Here is an 18,469-nt window from a genome sequence, read left to right as displayed (position 1 = left end):
CGACTCGTAATCTGAGGGTCGCGGGTTCGCATCCCCCTTCACGCCAAAACATGCTCGCCCTTTCAGCCGTGGGGGCGTTATAATGTGACGGTCAATCCCACTATTCGTTCGTAAAAGAGTAGCCCAAGAGTTGGTGGTAGGTGGTGATGACTAGCTGCCTTCCCTCTAGTCTTACACTGCTAAATTCGGGAGGGACGGCTAGCACAGATAGCCCTCGAGTGGTTTTGTGCGAAATTGAAAACACACACACTCTATTGTTTCATTTCGTTTGTTTTGAATTTCGCGCAAAGCTACGCGAGGTTCTACCTGCGCTAGCCGTCCCTAATTTAGTAGTGTAACACTACAGAGGGAAGGCAGCTAGTCATTATCATCTACTGCTAACTGTTGGATTACTCTTTTACCAAAGAATAGTTGGATTAACCGTCACTTTTTAACGCCCCACAGCTGAAAGGGACGGGCATGTTTGATGTGACGGGGATTCGAACTCGCGACTCTCTGATTACGAGTCGAGTGCCTTAACCACTTGGTCATGCTGGACCTCAGGCTCTGTTCAATTGATGTTATCATATTACGTATTCGTTCTATCGCCAAAGCATCGAATATATAATCAACTCTCTATCGAGTTTGATACATGCTCCAAAATCATAAAGAAAATCTTAAACAGCGAGATATAGAATTCAACTCAATTATCACAAGTGAATTTAAGTTTTAAAATTTTTTCTAGCTTTGTTGTACTGTTAAAATAATTGTTATTGTCTTTTTAAAGCATAAAATACTTAGTTTGTATAATCGGTATAGATGGCACTACTAACTTGCGATCATATAATTTAATATCAAAGATCGCTCAACTCAAAACGTGAAATCTGTCTGTAGTTACGTTATCTGCTCTACAAAATGTATTCAGACACGTTACTCGTTAGGTAAATTAAATACAATGAAATCAATATAACATTAATCCATATAAATTGACTAACATTTGATGAAACTTTATTTATCTACTTACATTCTGGTCGCATTCCAACATTGAGGCACTTTTTTAATCTACACTCTTGACATTTCCGTCTCATATACATGTCAATCTCACAGTTGTTACCGTATTTACATTGGTAAACGGCATTTCTCGTAATACTACGTCTGAAAAATCCTGACAAGAAAAAAAGATGTACATTTTTCATACAGAAATTTATTTTGCAAGTAAAACTAACCTGACCATCTCACTTATTAGGGATAAATTTCTAGTAGCAGTCTTGAGAGAGATATTATTAATTTAGCCTAACTCATGAGTTACAATGGAGAAGGTGTCATGGTATTCCCTGAGCAAGTTAAGTAACTGTTGGCACTTGTCAGATGTAAGACCACATTCTGGTCATATTAGTAGGATATTACTGTTGTGAATTGGTATGTTTTCATTATGTAAGAATTTCATGTCCAATTACCTAGATCTTTCCTCACACGTGATTACTTCTGATGTTCTTCAATGTACAGCCTAACATCTTACATCCAAACTGGACTCTAATATTTGTCGTTTGTTTTAATTACGAACTTAATGATGACATCAAGTGAAAACAATAAAATCGCTAGAAGAAAAACTTTGAGATCATCCATGTGAATATTCACCATGTCAAAAGTCCTAGTCCTAGTGTTAAACATTTACTAGTCGATATAAATATACGTTTTCTCAAATTAGAAGCCCTAGTTTTGGAGCTGTCACTAGTTTACGATTGACGATCTACAGGGAGGAAGCTAGTCATCAACACTGACAACTTTGGGATATACTCTTCCACTAACAAAAAGTGGGTTTACTCATTATAATTCTCCTCTGGCTGAAAGAGCGAGCGTGTTCGGTAACAGGATTCAAACCTGCCACTCAGGTTGAGTTTAACAAAAGTGGGGATAGCGGAATCGTGATAAAGACTGAGAGTCGAGTACCCTAATCACCAAGCCATGCCAGGTCCATTTTGGAGATAAACGCAAAGAAACTTTTGAGGCATTAAGAAGAACAATGAAAAAGATAAAATCACACTAGCCACTAAAAAAAGAAATAAAAGTACTACATTGGGATCCTTACTCACCACATTGGGAATATTATTTACCACATTGAGATCCTTACTCACCACATTGGGAATCTTACTCACCACATTGGGATCCTTACTCACCACATTGGGATCCTTACTAGGCGAGTTGTTAAAATCAAACTGACTCAATATAAGAAATAATTATAGCTGCAATACCATAATGGCTCATTCTCCAGCGTAAGATAAGAAACACTCAATGCCATAACAACAAAGTAGACTTCTGACTCAAGCTAGAAGAATAGTTAAAATCATTATACACCAAATGGATTTTAATCCTATCTATACCAAATAATCACAGCTACATTACTTTAACAAAAGAGCTAACCCTGCTGTAACTGATAATAATATACTTTTAAACAACTCAGTCAACTACAGTTGTTCACAGGTTTTTAATTTATTGTTCTGAGAAAATTATGAGGGAATTACAATGTGATTTATAAATTCATATTTTTATTACACTAAATTACAAGGATAACCTATATAACCTGTATACAACAAGGATAACCCATATAACCTGTATATATATTGTAATTAATGGCCCTTTAAGCTTTACATTTTATTATGCATAATAAATTAACTTAATATTTTCATTAGCGAACTTTAAACACTTCTTCAAATTAAATAATATAAATGATTGTTAATATAGTTTTCTGTAACGTTGTCCAAACCTTAGGTCACTTTACCCAACATGAATCCACATCATGTGCTACATGAAAGCGAAGAACGTAGTGAACTAATACCGTGATTCTATTGTTTACAGATATTTTACTGTTGAAGCCACAACTAACAAACAAGAAATCTTAAAAGCAATGTAACATGGTCCATAATTGTTTATTAAAAGATTTAAACGAACTACATAGAGAAAAGCTACTTTATTCAAATTCTAGCATTTTAAAATATTTTTGTAGCAAGTTAAATGACCATGTATAAAGTTGAATTCATGTAATGTATCCGAAATATGCATTCCATCCCCTAAATAAGTTAATCATAAAGTAATATAGCAAATATCACGACTTTTACAATCATACTTCTTTTATTTTATAACTTAAATATATTCGTGTTTATTCTAGACATATAATAACTTTTATCATTTAATTTTGTTTTCAGAGTGGAATCTTTTTTCTTTTGTAGATAGGATAAACAACGATGTTTTTCTATTTTCTGTTTGCTTTTAAGCGAGAAGACACACAATGGTTTATCTGTGTTATACCAATCATGATTATCGAAACTTATTAATTTTTAGCGTTAAAAGTCCTTAGACTTACTGCTGAGCCACTAAAATTCGTGACGACTGAGTAGTTAAACCAGAACAATGGGTTCTTTCTTTCTAGCCTGTGTTTAAATAAGTGTTACTATACCTTTACACCCTTCACAGGTAAGGGCATTGTAATGGTATCCTGAGGCCCGGTCTCCACACACCAAACATAGTTCCTCTTGTAGGCGAGGGACAGGTCCTTTGGTCTTTCTTCTCGTATCCGCGTGTTTGTCAATAATGCAACCATTAAGCCCACTAGTTGGAGGACTCAACTCTTCTTTCCCTAATTAAAAAAAAATCAAATTAAAGGTACTTGAACAAATTTTTAATTAACACTTTGGAAAATTAAAAAGTATAACGGTACAAAATTAAAAACTGAAATGTTGTGGTACGTGAATAATAATAAAATACATTGTTAAATATATTCGTTAATTAAAAAACTCCTGTTTTGAAATGGAAGTGTTCTTTTAGTTTAATAAAGTGCATTTTGTTTGTGTTTTCTTCTACATTTTTTAATGTTTCAAATAAATATTTTGTGATTTTTAAAAAGAGAAAAATAAAATTTGTAACCGAGAAAAAGGAGTGACACCTTCAAAGAACTGTGGATATTTCACGTAACTTAAAACTTTTGCTATTAGGCTTAATAACTGTGATTTGACGTTTGACCTGAAATTTGGAAATCTTCATTGTATTAATAGGTAAATGTGTTAAAATATATCTGAAATCCGTAATGGACCTATTAATATATATTTATCCACAATCAAACGTGATTCTAATCACAGTTACGTCAAAAAGTGTTTCTGCTGCAAGTAACGAATAAGAAAATTGTCAATACGATTCGAAGAATTACACAACCTATTTCTCGTGGTATCAGGTAAGCCTCTTAATGTTTAGCATGGTTGTAATATTAATCAATGACACTTTATAATATTATGATACATCCAAAGACATAAAACAAGGTAACATCCACGATACTTTGAGATCATGTAAACTTCCATGTCAGCTAAAGAAAAGAAAAAAGTAAACCATAAATGAAAATACGAATCTTTATTTTTCTCACACTTAATAAAGTCCACAAAATGATCAATTTTGTATTGTAGTTTCGAGCTATTCGACATTTGTATATTAAACTAAATATGGAAATATTACACCACAAAAGATGTACGTATGTGCAACGTATAAATAGAGGGCCCTGTTATTATTGGAGAGTGGCAGTTTATTACATCACTGGGATATTTAGAAAGATCATTAAAAGACAAACTTTATTCCACGGCTTTCTTATAAAAATAATAAAGTGGACCTATTGCTGCACTAACATGGGTAAAGTAACCCCTCCTTCAGTTACCATTCCATGTAAAATAATTTGTTCCAGCACCCTTTGGTTCTATTGCTCAGACCTTTTAGTCTAATACTGCTTTCAATTATTAACAATCTGATTAAATTGTACTCGTCTTGAACAATCAAGGGGCTTTTTACAGTTGTCCCAGACAAGTACAAATTTTAAACAGGTTAGTAAACATGGAGACAGCATTGTCAACGAACGAATGAAATTCGGTGGTTTTTTACATTATGTGTATGTTTGTGTTATTGGACAGAATACTTTACTGTTAAGCCCTAACGACTTATTAAATTTGTCTTAATGTTTTTTCCTTCAGAAGACAGCACGAAGTGTAAAGATGTAGTAAATACATTTTATTATGTATTACTTACACATACCATCCATAAGTAATAAATATGCCAATGGAAAACAAAACGTTACAGTTCACACTTTTAAACCATGCCAGCAATGTCAATGAGATGTGGGGGGGAGAGAGGGCCATTTTTTTGTTCAGTACGTGGGGAATTGGAAAAGGAATGAAGTTATTATTCACCTTGTTTCTTCTGTCTCTCAGACAGTTTTAATGAAATGGTTTAAAAGTGTGAACTGTGACATTTTGTTTTACATATGTATATATGTATATTTTTGAAATATCATCATATTTTAACCTCTGAAATAACTCTCATTACAGTATGGAATTTAACTGTAGTTCAAATGTAATTTCTTTTTAACAACTGAAAATGTTCACCCATGTGTACATGTTATCTTTCCTTAAACTTTGCCCGGCATGGCTAGGTGGTTAGGTCGCTAGACTCGTAATCTGTAGGTCTCGGGTTCGAATCCCAGTCACACCAAACATGCTCGCCCTCTCAGCGTTATAATGTGATGATCAATCCCGCTATTATTTGGTAAAAGTGTAGCCCAAGAGTTGGCGGTGAGTGGTGATGGCTAGCTGCCTTCCCTTTAGTCTTAAATCTGCTAAATTAGGGAGGGCTAGTGTAGATAGCCCTCATATAGCTTTGTGCGAAACTCCAAACAAACTTTTCTCAAACCATTGAACCAGGATTTTCCCTCACGTTTCCTCTACACTACTTCCAATACTTCTCGTTATGTATTATCTTCTGTGTATTCTGTACGTTTTGTATTTCCATAATTACGTGCTGTGCATGTGAAACTCGCATTTCAAATATTGAATACATGAAAAGTCAGGCATGCTTCTAAACGGTTAAAGAAATTATTCAAAGTACAGTTAATCCCATTATGTATGTTTATCATTACTGTTATCACAAACCATAGAATGAGGTATTTCCTTTAAAATGGTCATAAATATATTTCACCGATAATAATTGTCTTCACAAAATCAGTGGGTCCTGTATGTGGTTATACTTCGAATTCTCTTTAAGCTTACAATGCTTAGAGGGGTCCGGCATGGCCAAGCGTGTTAAGGCGTTCGACTCGTATTCCGAGGGTCGCGGGTTCGAATCCCGGTCGCACCAAACATGCTCGCCCTCCCAGCCGTGGGGACGTTATAATGTAACAGTCAATCCCACTACTCGTTGGTAAAAGAGTAGCCCAAGAGTTGGCGGTGGGTGGTGATGACTAGCTGCATTCCCTCTAGTATCACATTGCTATATTCGGGACGACTAGCGCAGATAGCCCTCTAGTAGCTTTGCGCGAAATTCATAAAACAAACAAACAAACAAAACAATGCTTAGAGTAACAAATTCCATTTCCATTTATGGTAAGTTAATCAGAAGTAGAAGAAACTAAAAATACGTTACACTTGACCCAAATTTCAATTCAATATTTCTGTTAATTATCAATCATAAAAATATATTTTAAAGTCGGTTTTATGGGGTCAGTGGAATGGTCTCTTTGTTGGAATTCTGGGTCAGTGTGTAAAAACAATAATGGTATGTTTAGTATAGTTGAGGACAAACATGTATATATACTCTTGGATTGGCATGTTCTGGTGGTTAGGGTGGTCGACTCGTAATTCACGGATTCCAATTTTTATCATTGAATATGCTCGCCCTTGAAGCCATGGGGTCGTTGAATTAAAGGTAAATCTCGTTGTTTGTTGATAAAAGAGTGGTACAAAAGTTGGTGGTGACTAGTTGGCTTCCCTCTGGTCTATCACTACTAAATTAGGGAAGGCTTTACGTGATATTAAAACTAAACTACAGTTTATGGTGCAAGTGTAACACACGTCCACAAACATCAAACTTAGCACAAACTATGTGTAACACACGTCCACAAGTAGGTCAAACTTAACACAAACTATGGTTAACAGAAAGTCTACATTCTAGATAATTTCGTACCTTTATATTTTCGTCAAAACATGAACTCAATATTCAAATCACTGAACCAGCTCTAAACAGTTTAAACGCTATCATATTTCTCATAAAGTGTCACAGGCTCGCTCTCCCCACCGTTCCACGATAGTCTTAATTAATTGTTTTGTTCAAAAGGCGTGTTGGGAAAAGTTTACGAAAAGTAAGGGTACGTTATGTTAAGATTATGTTTTCTCAAAGAACTTCTACGACAGTAGTTCAAGCCTACAGCTAATATTTTCCTTGAGCAGGTACACAATATTATTTATGTGTCATTAGCAGATGTCCGTTGAAATAAATCAGTGGTAATTTTCCTAAAAACGTGATGAATGAGTATAGAACGTGTGTGGACTCAACCCTTTGGATTAGAGCGTATATAGAACACCAGTTTAGTGGGCAGTTTATAACATCTTTCTTGTAACATTTCATGTGTTAGTTCAATAAGGAAAATCGTGTGAAGGAAACTAAGTGCAATGCATTGTTGAAAATCTGTTGTCGGTTTTTTCACTGGATGTCACAGTTCCTTGTCATTTGATTAAGCGCAAGAAAAGACCGCTACGAAGTAAGAGCTTTTTGATAGTTAACGTTTATTATGAAATGCCAAAGGATATTCAACATGGTACAATAAAATCATACGTGTATACAGTGCCCACATGAAAAAAAAAAAAAAGATGTTGCTTCAGTAGGATCCCCGAAAGTCCTCTGTTTTGAAAGTAAGTAAAACCAAAATTAAAAATAACAAATATCTTTATTTCTTGCTTTTCAAGTTCATATGCCATGCTGTGTTGTAGCCTACAGAATGGCACTGGTATGTGCACGTTTTACTGACGTCACGGCAGTACAAATTGCAACATTAAGTATCCATTGTGCAACGTCATTTTAGAGTCTACTGACTGACTGACAACACACTACATTATTGGGTGTGAATGGTTGAAACAAATTATCACCACCTTTTGGGGACATAAAACCGAACAACAACAAATGTATACCGAGATAAATTCCTTTTTTTTCGATACTTCTACCTTTGAAATGTTTCTTTCAATCAACCGACGAAGAAAGTCCAGTTTCTTCGTGAAATTATTTCACAAAAACAACAAAAACAGTTTTGTTTTTAATGAGTTTTATTTATCAGACGGTCCAGCACATAAGAGGACTAATGAATTAATAAGAAATTTTAGAAATCGCAAACAAATTATTATATTTTGTAATATACTATTGAAAAGACGCGTTTACAGACATTTGATCATATATATATATATACAGTAAAACAAAATATGAAACCGCAAATTTGCCTGTATCTCCACTTGGACTCAATGAACCATCATTTTGGTGAAAATCCATCCAAAGGAGACTAAATAGTGATAAAAACGTTCATAATTTTAAAATGGAATATTGAAACTTTGTATGTTTCCTCGCTTGTACCTAATGAACCAAGTAGTTACATGGACATGCAAGAGAGTATTATTATATGCATATAGATATATATACATGATAATTATATAGATATATATACATGTTAATTCTATCGACACTATAAGTCATAAGTTATTGAATGTCATTCTTTGTAACTAATGTAAATCTCCCAAGTTGGCCGAAACTCTTAATATATTAACAGTGATGGTTCCCAACAGTGTATTTGAATGTTTAAAATAAATATACAATAAGGTTGTATTTAATGGGCTATACTGACTGGCAGGTTGCTTTAAATATACAGCTTTTAAGTGAATACTAATAAGTGATTGACTAAAATCATTCGCATTTAACTACTTAACTCGTTAAATAATTCACCCAAACCTTACACGTTTTTGTATAGACATGGCTCATATTGCGTTTTTCAATCTCCTGGCTGGGGTAAGTTCGAGGATTAAAACCAGCTTTCCAATGAAACAACCGACTTGGATACTACATAGACTGTAATATGTACTTGTACAGTTAACAAATGAAGCCAAAATATGCTTTGAATGTTTTTCCATGTACAATCCATTTTTATTACTTTTGTGTCTATCCTAATGATCACAAGATTATATAAAGTAAAACTAGTTCACAGAAAAATCATATGAAAAAAACAACCTAATTATCCGTTTATCAGTTAACCACGCTATATCTGTGTCACGCTACAAGATATTAACAGGAAATTGGGTATCCAGTTTAAGCAGTTAAAAAGAAAAAAAGGAAACCACAATTTTTTTTTATGAACCGCTGACCCATCGAGAATTTTCCTGCTGTCCTGGGGCCCACAGACAAGATAAGGTTCATATCCAGTGATTGAACTCTAATATAAATATTGAATACGAGCAAACTTAGAATATATAGCGAACGTAAGAGTCTATTCACACTGACCGTGAACAAAAGTTAACCTGAAATGAATGTATTATACAAGAACAAACACAGGATTCATGGATTATAAATCCCCAACCCCTATCTCTCTCTCTCTATCTTTTTCATAGGGGGGGGGAGAGATTTATAATCGGGATAACGTACAATATTATATTGATAACACTATGTAACACAAATTTTGTTCCTGGATAGTATGTGTTATTTCTTAATTACTTATGTTGTAAAAGTACAGAAAATGGTCATTATTCCCTTCAAACTTTGCTTTTGTGACCTGAATAATGAAATTTAGAAATTAACCTATTTTCTGTGTAAAAACGGGCAAATTTATACATTTTCATTTACATAAGGTCTGAATAAAACAACATATGAATCAAGATTTACATGTATTTATACTAAAGTTATATAAAAATGTTTAGAAGTGAGTAGTTTTTCGAGATTTGCGACTGTAATGTAAATCACTTTCACGTATCAGCCCCCCAAATATAATCTCCCATCATGTTTTCGTTATACGCTCCCAGGTGACAAAAGCAAAGTTTGAAGAGGAAAATAGGTCTTTTCCATTTACTTTAGACATGAGCAATTGGGAAATAACACTTTCTGTCCAGGAACAAGAAAAAGTAAAAATTTTCTTACATAGTGTAATAGATACAATTCCAACTATTAAAGGTCCCTTTTCTGTCAATCAGATTTAACATTTCGTAACATATCGGTATTAAAATGTTGTATTAAAATACAAATTTATTATTTAAAAAAGGCCAAAAGACCATTTAAAAATAAGAACGTTCTTGTTACATAAAACTTGCTATCTTCTCTATATCACATTACTTATCTAAATATGGTATTCTCTTATTAGCTTTAGTTTGGTGGTTATCTCTCTCACTATAACATCTTCTGTCTCAGTGGTGTTTTTTCTTTCTTGTAGAATATCTAAATGTCTTCTTTATTTACCATTTTCTGAGTTTAAATGCTGTTTTATTGCACAATCTTTTGTTGAGTTGAATGAATTTTCTTTTGGTAAGCCTGTAAATGTTTTCCTTATAATTATATTATCTTGTGCCTGAATTCAATGAATGTTTCTCTCATTGGGTCTCTGATTTAATTGTTCTATTTATGTCATCTTGTGCCTGAATTCAATGAATGTTTCTCTCATTAGGCCTCTGATTTAATTGTTTTCTTTATACGATCTTGTGTCTGAATCCAGTGTATTTTTCTCTCATTAGACCTCTAGTTTAAATGTTTTCCTTATATGATCTAACGCCTAAGGTCTTTATGGTTTCAGTTTAATGATGTATTTCTCCGTGCTATTTTCCAATAGCATGGAGCGTTATGTGGTTTATTTATCATGAAACATTATATGAATGACACAAAAGTTGGAATAATTTAAACAAAGAGCAAACCAAGTTTGCATTCTATTATAAAAACCTGTGGATACAGAGTTGTTTCAAGGCCACAGTTAAAGTAATACCATGTACCAATATATAAAACTAGAAAACATATACAAATTGTCAATGTGAAGGAAACTAAGTGCAATGCATTGTTGAAAATCTGTTGTCGGTTTTTTCACTGGATGTCACAGTTCCTTGTCATTTGATTAAGCGCAAGAAAAGACCGCTACGAAGTAAGAGCTTTTTGATAGTTAACGTTTATTATGAAATGCCAAAGGATATTCAACATGGTACAATAAAATCATACGTGTATACAGTGCCCACATGAAAAAAAAAAAAAAGATGTTGCTTCAGTAGGATCCCCGAAAGTCCTCTGTTTCGAAAGTAAGTAAAACCAAAATTAAAAATAACAAATATCTTTATTTCTTGCTTTTCAAGTTCATATGCCATGCTGTGTTGTAGCCTACAGAATGGCACTGGTATGTGCACGTTTTACTGACGTCACGGCAGTACAAATTGCAACATTAAGTATCCATTGTGCAACGTCATTTTAGAGTCTACTGACTGACTGACAACACACTACATTATTGGGTGTGAATGGTTGAAACAAATTATCACCACCTTTTTGGGACATAAAACCGAACAACAACAAATGTATACCGAGATAAATTCCTTTTTTTTTCGATACTTCTACCTTTGAAATGTTTCTTTCAATCAACCGACGAAGAAAGTCCAGTTTCTTCGTGAAATTGTTTCACAAAAAACAACAAAAACAGTTTTGTTTTTAATGAGTTTTATTTATCAGACGGTCCAGCACATAAGAGGACTAATGAATTAATAAGAAATTTTAGAAATCGCAAACAAATTATTATATTTTGTAATATACTATTGAAAAAGACGCGTTTACAGACATTTGATCATATATATATATATATAACAGTAAAACAAAATATGAAACCGCAAATTTGCCTGTATCTCCACTTGGACTCAATGAACCATCATTTTGGTGAAAATCCATCCAAAGGAGACTAAATAGTGATAAAAACGTTCATAATTTTAAAATGGAATATTGAAACTTTGTATGTTTCCTCGCTTGTACCTAATGAACCAAGTAGTTACACGGACATGCAAGAGAGTATTATTATATGCATATAGATATATATACATGTTAATTATATAGATATATATACATGTTAATTCTATCGACACTATAAGTCATAAGTTATTGAATGTCATTCTTTGTAACTAATGTAAATCTCCCAAGTTGGCCGAAACTCTTAATATATTAACAGTGATGGTTCCCAACAGTGTATTTGAATGTTTAAAATAAATATACAATAAGGTTGTATTTAATGGGCTATACTGACTGGCAGGTTGCTTTAAATATACAGCTTTTAAGTGAATACTAATAAGTGATTGACTAAAATCATTCGCATTTAACTACTTAACTCGTTAAATAATTCACCCAAACCTTACACGTTTTTTGTATAGACATGGCTCATATTGCGTTTTTCAATCTCCTGGCTGGGGTAAGTTCGAGGATTAAAACCAGCTTTCCAATGAAACAACCGACTTGGATACTACATAGACTGTAATATGTACTTGTACAGTTAACAAATGAAGCCAAAATATGCTTTGAATGTTTTTCCATGTACAATCCATTTTTTATTACTTTTGTGTCTATCCTAATGATCACAAGATTATATAAAGTAAAACTAGTTCACAGAAAAATCATATGAAAAAAACAACCTAATTATCCGTTTATCAGTTAACCACGCTATATCTGTGTCACGCTACAAGATATTAACAGGAAATTGGGTATCCAGTTTAAGCAGTTAAAAAAAGAAAAAAAAGGAAACCACAATTTTTTTTTATGAACCGCTGACCCATCGAGAATTTTCCTGCTGTCCTGGGGCCCACAGACAAGATAAGGTTCATATCCAGTGATTGAACTCTAATATAAATATTGAATACGAGCAAACTTAGAATATATAGCGAACGTAAGAGTCTATTCACACTGACCGTGAACAAAAGTTAACCTGAAATGAATGTATTATACAAGAACAAACACAGGATTCATGGATTATAAATCCCCCACCCCTATCTCTCTCTCTCTATCTTTTTCATAGGGGGGGGGAGAGATTTATAATCGGGATAACGTACAATATTATATTGATAACACTATGTAACACAAATTTTGTTCCTGGATAGTATGTGTTATTTCTTAATTACTTATGTTGTAAAAGTACAGAAAATGGTCATTATTCCCTTCAAACTTTGCTTTTGTGACCTGAATAATGAAATTTAGAAATTAACCTATTTTCTGTGTAAAAAACGGGCAAATTTATACATTTTCATTTACATAAGGTCTGAATAAAACAACATATGAATCAAGATTTACATGTATTTATACTAAAGTTATATAAAATGTTTAGAAGTGAGTAGTTTTCGAGATTTGCGACTGTAATGTAAATCACTTTCACGTATCAGCCCCAAATATAATCTCCCATCATGTTTTCGTTATACGCTCCCAGGTGACAAAAGCAAAGTTTGAAGAGAAAATAGGTCTTTTCCATTTACTTTAGACATGAGCAATTGGGAAATAACACTTTCTGTCCAGGAACAAGAAAAAGTAAAAATTTTCTTACATAGTGTAATAGATACAATTCCAACTATTAAAGGTCCCTTTTCTGTCAATCAGATTTAACATTTCGTAACATATCGGTATTAAAATGTTGTATTAAAATACAAATTTATTATTTAAAAAAGGCCAAAAGACCATTTAAAAATAAGAACGTTCTTGTTACATAAAACTTGCTATCTTCTCTATATCACATTACTTATCTAAATATGGTATTCTCTTATTAGCTTTAGTTTGGTGGTTATCTCTCTCACTATAACATCTTCTGTCTCAGTGGTGTTTTTTTCTTTCTTGTAGAATATCTAAATGTCTTCTTTATTTACCATTTTCTGAGTTTAAATGCTGTTTTATTGCACAATCTTTTGTTGAGTTGAATGAATTTTCTTTTGGTAAGCCTGTAAATGTTTTCCTTATAATTATATTATCTTGTGCCTGAATTCAATGAATGTTTCTCTCATTGGGTCTCTGATTTAATTGTTCTATTTATGTCATCTTGTGCCTGAATTCAATGAATGTTTCTCTCATTAGGCCTCTGATTTAATTGTTTTCTTTATACGATCTTGTGTCTGAATCCAGTGTATTTTTCTCTCATTAGACCTCTAGTTTAAATGTTTTCCTTATATGATCTAACGCCTAAGGTCTTTATGGTTTCAGTTTAATGATGTATTTCTCCGTGCTATTTTCCAATAGCATGGAGCGTTATGTGGTTTATTTATCATGAAACATTATATGAATGACACAAAAGTTGGAATAATTTAAACAAAGAGCAAACCAAGTTTGCATTCTATTATAAAAACCTGTGGATACAGAGTTGTTTCAAGGCCACAGTTAAAGTAATACCATGTACCAATATATAAAACTAGAAAACATATACAAATTGTCAATGTCAAAACCATTTGATACGATGAAGTCAACCTTGGCAAACTGCCAAGCACCAGGTTTTGCTATGTGCATGGTTAATATGAGAGTCAAGGCCGGACAAATAAAACAACGTTTCGAACGGCCGTCAGCTTCTATATTGCAGAGTTAGGTTTGCGAAACAGGCTTTTGAACTATAACTTTGTATCCGACTAAAATTGTATATAATAAACGAACCAGAAAGAGCCCCTCTATGGGTTAAGTACCCCTTCGGTGAGGATATCTACATTCTGCTGAACTATTTAAATAGGTACGTTAATAATATTCTACACTTCCCGGATGTTCAGTATCGTCCACATGAGCAGGTGTATTGATATTTGTGAACGGATTGGTGTGTTTTGACGTCATCTCATAACGGCTTGGAATTTATTAACTTTTTGTTTTTTACGTAAAGCCCTTTTGGGTTAATTTAACTTAGATATGTTTCGATATAATTATTTTAAAGTCGTAAATTCCAACAGTATGCACTAAAACAAACGTGCAGATTGTAATAATACATATCTTAATTATATTAAAATGTCACACACACAATATATATATATATATATAGATTATTTAAACTAAACTTCCTTAGAGATTAATACATCAGTGGCACGACAACATGTCTGTGGACTTGTAATACTAGAACTCGAGTTTCGATACCCGTACTTGGAAGAACTCAAATAGCTCATCTCATAGTTGTGTACTTAACTTCGAATGACAGAATCATATTTTTATATCGCACACTACAAATTACGTGTTTTCGTCGTTTCTCAGAAAGATTTCATATATTAAAATGTTAGCAGCTGTACTGCGTATTCTTAACAAACCTACTAAAACCTATGTGTCACTAATTTTGAACTATCCATCACAAAGAAGACGGTCAGTGTGTATCATTCTGTGACACTCATAATACATCTACAGCTTTAAATAGAAGTGTGGGATACATCTTGTGGTACAACACGGATATGGACCTGGTTTACCGGCTCTGCCACAGGAGCTTGTACATGTAACCAGTTGATAAAATTGTGAATTTGTTTTCGAATTGGGAGCTTAAAACAAAGCGTTTGTCATATAATAAACTTCTGACGGTCCAGTTTTTGTAGATATTAATATTTTATGCTATGTAGCTTAAACTGCTGTACTTTATGGATTATAGACAGCAACAATTCTTACTAATTAAAAAATAATATTTCAAAATAGAAACGTTCATATCTAATTCGGTCGTTCTACCAGTCAGTTCATAAAACATAGAAACGCCACCTACATGGAATAAGTGTCATTCTACGTACTGATTTTAATGGTAGGTTTAAACAAAACTCGTTAGCCAGAGTTCACAGAAATGACTTCAGTTTTTAACTTCACTAGAATTACTCCTTGTTACTAAATATATGTTATTAACTTGACCCACTTTTAAACGAAACGATAAACAGAGCAGTATTACTTCAGTAGGGTCGAAAGATGGATTATTGTGGCCTATAAATAATCCGTCTGGAAGGACGTACAAAAAACCACAGCGTATAATTAAAACTGGATAAAATAGGTTAGTTTATTTTATGGCACGACAAATGTTCACACTGTCAGGGTTGTGCTGACGACACGTATATGATCCAAATTGTTAATACGGTGGACACATCACGTCGCGTGCTCGTGAGTTATTAAAAGTTATACCTGTACAGAGATGTAAAGGGTTACAAAAATATTTGTTTGCTGTGGAGGGGTAGTTGTTTACTTTGTAGCACACCCCCCACGTACGTCGATGGTTTATAATTATACAGTTGACAGTGTAATGATGCAAAAACCATATTTTTTTTAAAATTAAAACGTGTTTCCAGAACTACGATTTTCTACTTTAAAAAGCTCGTTAGAATTCCTGTAAAAGCCCCCCAGTGGCTCAGCGGTATGTCTGCGGTCTTAAAACGCTAAAAATCGGGTTTCGATACCCGTGGTGGGTAGAGCACAGATAACCCATTGTGCTTAATTCAAAACACCGACAACGTTATAATTCCGTTAGAGGTATTTTATCACACACACTACTATCTCCCCCTTTTACAACAAATACACTTGTCAAATTTCATTGAAAAGACAACATCATAGGTGGCGTGGTGAACATCTAAACCAATTACAGTACAGTGCAAAACCTTCAGCATAAAATATTTTGTCATTTTTTCCCTTTTATATGACTAATATCATTAGTACCATGTCATTAAATAATGTACATTTAAAACATTATGGTAATGTTTCACTGATTCCATTTTATGTGACTTATAGTACCATGTCATTATATAATGTAAATTTAAAACATTATGGTAATGTTTCACTGATTCCATTTTATGTGACTAATAGTACCATGTCATTATATAATGTACATTTAAAACATTATGGTAATGTTTCACTGATTCCATTTTATGTGACTAATAGTACCATGTCATTATATAATGTAAATTTAAAACATTATGGTAATGTTTCACTGATTCCATTTTGTGTGACTAATAGTACCATGTCATTATATAATGTACATTTAAAACATTATGGTAATGCTTCACTGATTCCATTTTATGTGACTAGTAGTACCATGTCATTATATAATGTAAATTTAAACATTATGGTGATGTTTCACTGATTCAATTTTATGTGACTAATAGTACCATGTCATTATATAATGTAAATTTAAAACATTATGGTAATGTTTCACTGATTCCATTTTATGTGACTAATAGTACCATGTCATTATATAATGTAAATTTAAACATTATGGTAATGTTTCACTGATTCCATTTTATGTGACTAATAGTACCATGTCATTATATAATGTAAATTTAAAACATTATGGTAATGTTTCACTGATTCCATTTTATGTGACTAATAGTACCATGTCATTATATAATGTAAATTTAAACATTATGGTAATGTTTCACTGATTCCATTTTATGTGACTAATAGTACCATGTCATTATATAATGTAAATTTAAAACATTATGGTAATGTTTCACTGATTCCATTTTATGTGACTAATAGTACCATGTCATTATATAATGTAAATTTAAACATTATGGTAATGCTTCACTGATTCCATTTTATGTGACTAATAGTACCATGTCATTATATAATGTACATTTAAACATTATGGTAATGCTTCACTGATTCCATTTTATGTGACTAATAGTACCATGTCATTATATAATGTAAATTTAAACATTATGGTAATGTTTCACTGATTCCATTTTATGTGACTAATAGTACCATGTCATTATATAATGTACATTTAAACATTATGGTAATGTTTCACTGATTCCATTTTGTGTGACTAATAGTACCATGTCATTATATAATGTAAATTTAAACATTATGGTAATGTTTCACTGATTCCATTTTATGTGACTAATAGTACCATGTCATTATATAATGTACATTTAAAACATTATTGTAATGTTTCACTGATTCCATTTTATGTGACTAATAGTACCATGTCATTATATAATGTACATTTAAACATTATGGTAATGCTTCACTGATTCCATTTTATGTGACTAATAGTACCATGTCATTATATAATGTACATTTAAACATTATGGTAATGTTTCACTGATTCCATTTTATGTGACTAATAGTACCATGTCATTATATAATGTACATTTAAACATTATGGTGATGCTTCACTGATTCCATTTTATGTGACTAATAGTACCATGCCATTATATAATGTAAATTTAAACATTATGGTAATGTTTCACTGATTCCATTTTATGTGACTAATAGTACCATGTCATTATATAATGTACATTTAAACATTATGGTAATGTTTCACTGATTCCATTTTGTGTGACTAATAGTACCATGTCATTATATAATGTAAATTTAAACATTATGGTAATGTTTCACTGATTCCATTTTATGTGACTAATAGTACCATGTCATTATATAATGTACATTTAAAACATTATTGTAATGTTTCACTGATTCCATTTTATGTGACTAATAGTACCATGTCATTATATAATGTAAATTTAAACATTATGGTAATGCTTCACTGATTCCATTTTATGTGACTAATAGTACCATGTCATTATATAATGTACATTTAAACATTATGGTAATGTTTCACTGATTCCATTTTATGTGACTAATAGTACCATGTCATTATTTAATGTACATTTAAACATTATGGTGATGCTTCACTGATTCCATTTTATGTGACTAATAGTACCATGTCATTATATAATGTAAA

The 18,469-nt window shown here is 32.6% G+C and overlaps 1 protein-coding gene across 2 annotated transcripts in view; it reads right to left on the bottom strand.

Annotated features, from left to right (window-relative positions):
• Positions 1-18,469, bottom strand: part of LOC143234595 (ecdysone receptor-like) — a 126,627-nt gene that overhangs the window by 5,985 nt on the left and 102,173 nt on the right. For both annotated transcript variants that reach the window (XM_076472051.1, XM_076472052.1), the window contains 2 exons: positions 3,434-3,613; positions 1,004-1,144 (listed from right to left, as the gene is read on the bottom strand). In XM_076472051.1, coding sequence (XP_076328166.1) covers positions 1,004-1,144; positions 3,434-3,613 — 321 coding nt within the window. The remainder of the gene's footprint in view (positions 1-1,003; positions 1,145-3,433; positions 3,614-18,469) is intronic.

The sequence above is a fragment of the Tachypleus tridentatus genome, chromosome 12 (genome assembly GCF_004210375.1).
Source record: "Tachypleus tridentatus isolate NWPU-2018 chromosome 12, ASM421037v1, whole genome shotgun sequence".
Classification (NCBI taxonomy): domain Eukaryota; kingdom Metazoa; phylum Arthropoda; class Merostomata; order Xiphosura; family Limulidae; genus Tachypleus; species Tachypleus tridentatus.
This window is presented reverse-complemented; position numbering and strand designations above follow the sequence as displayed.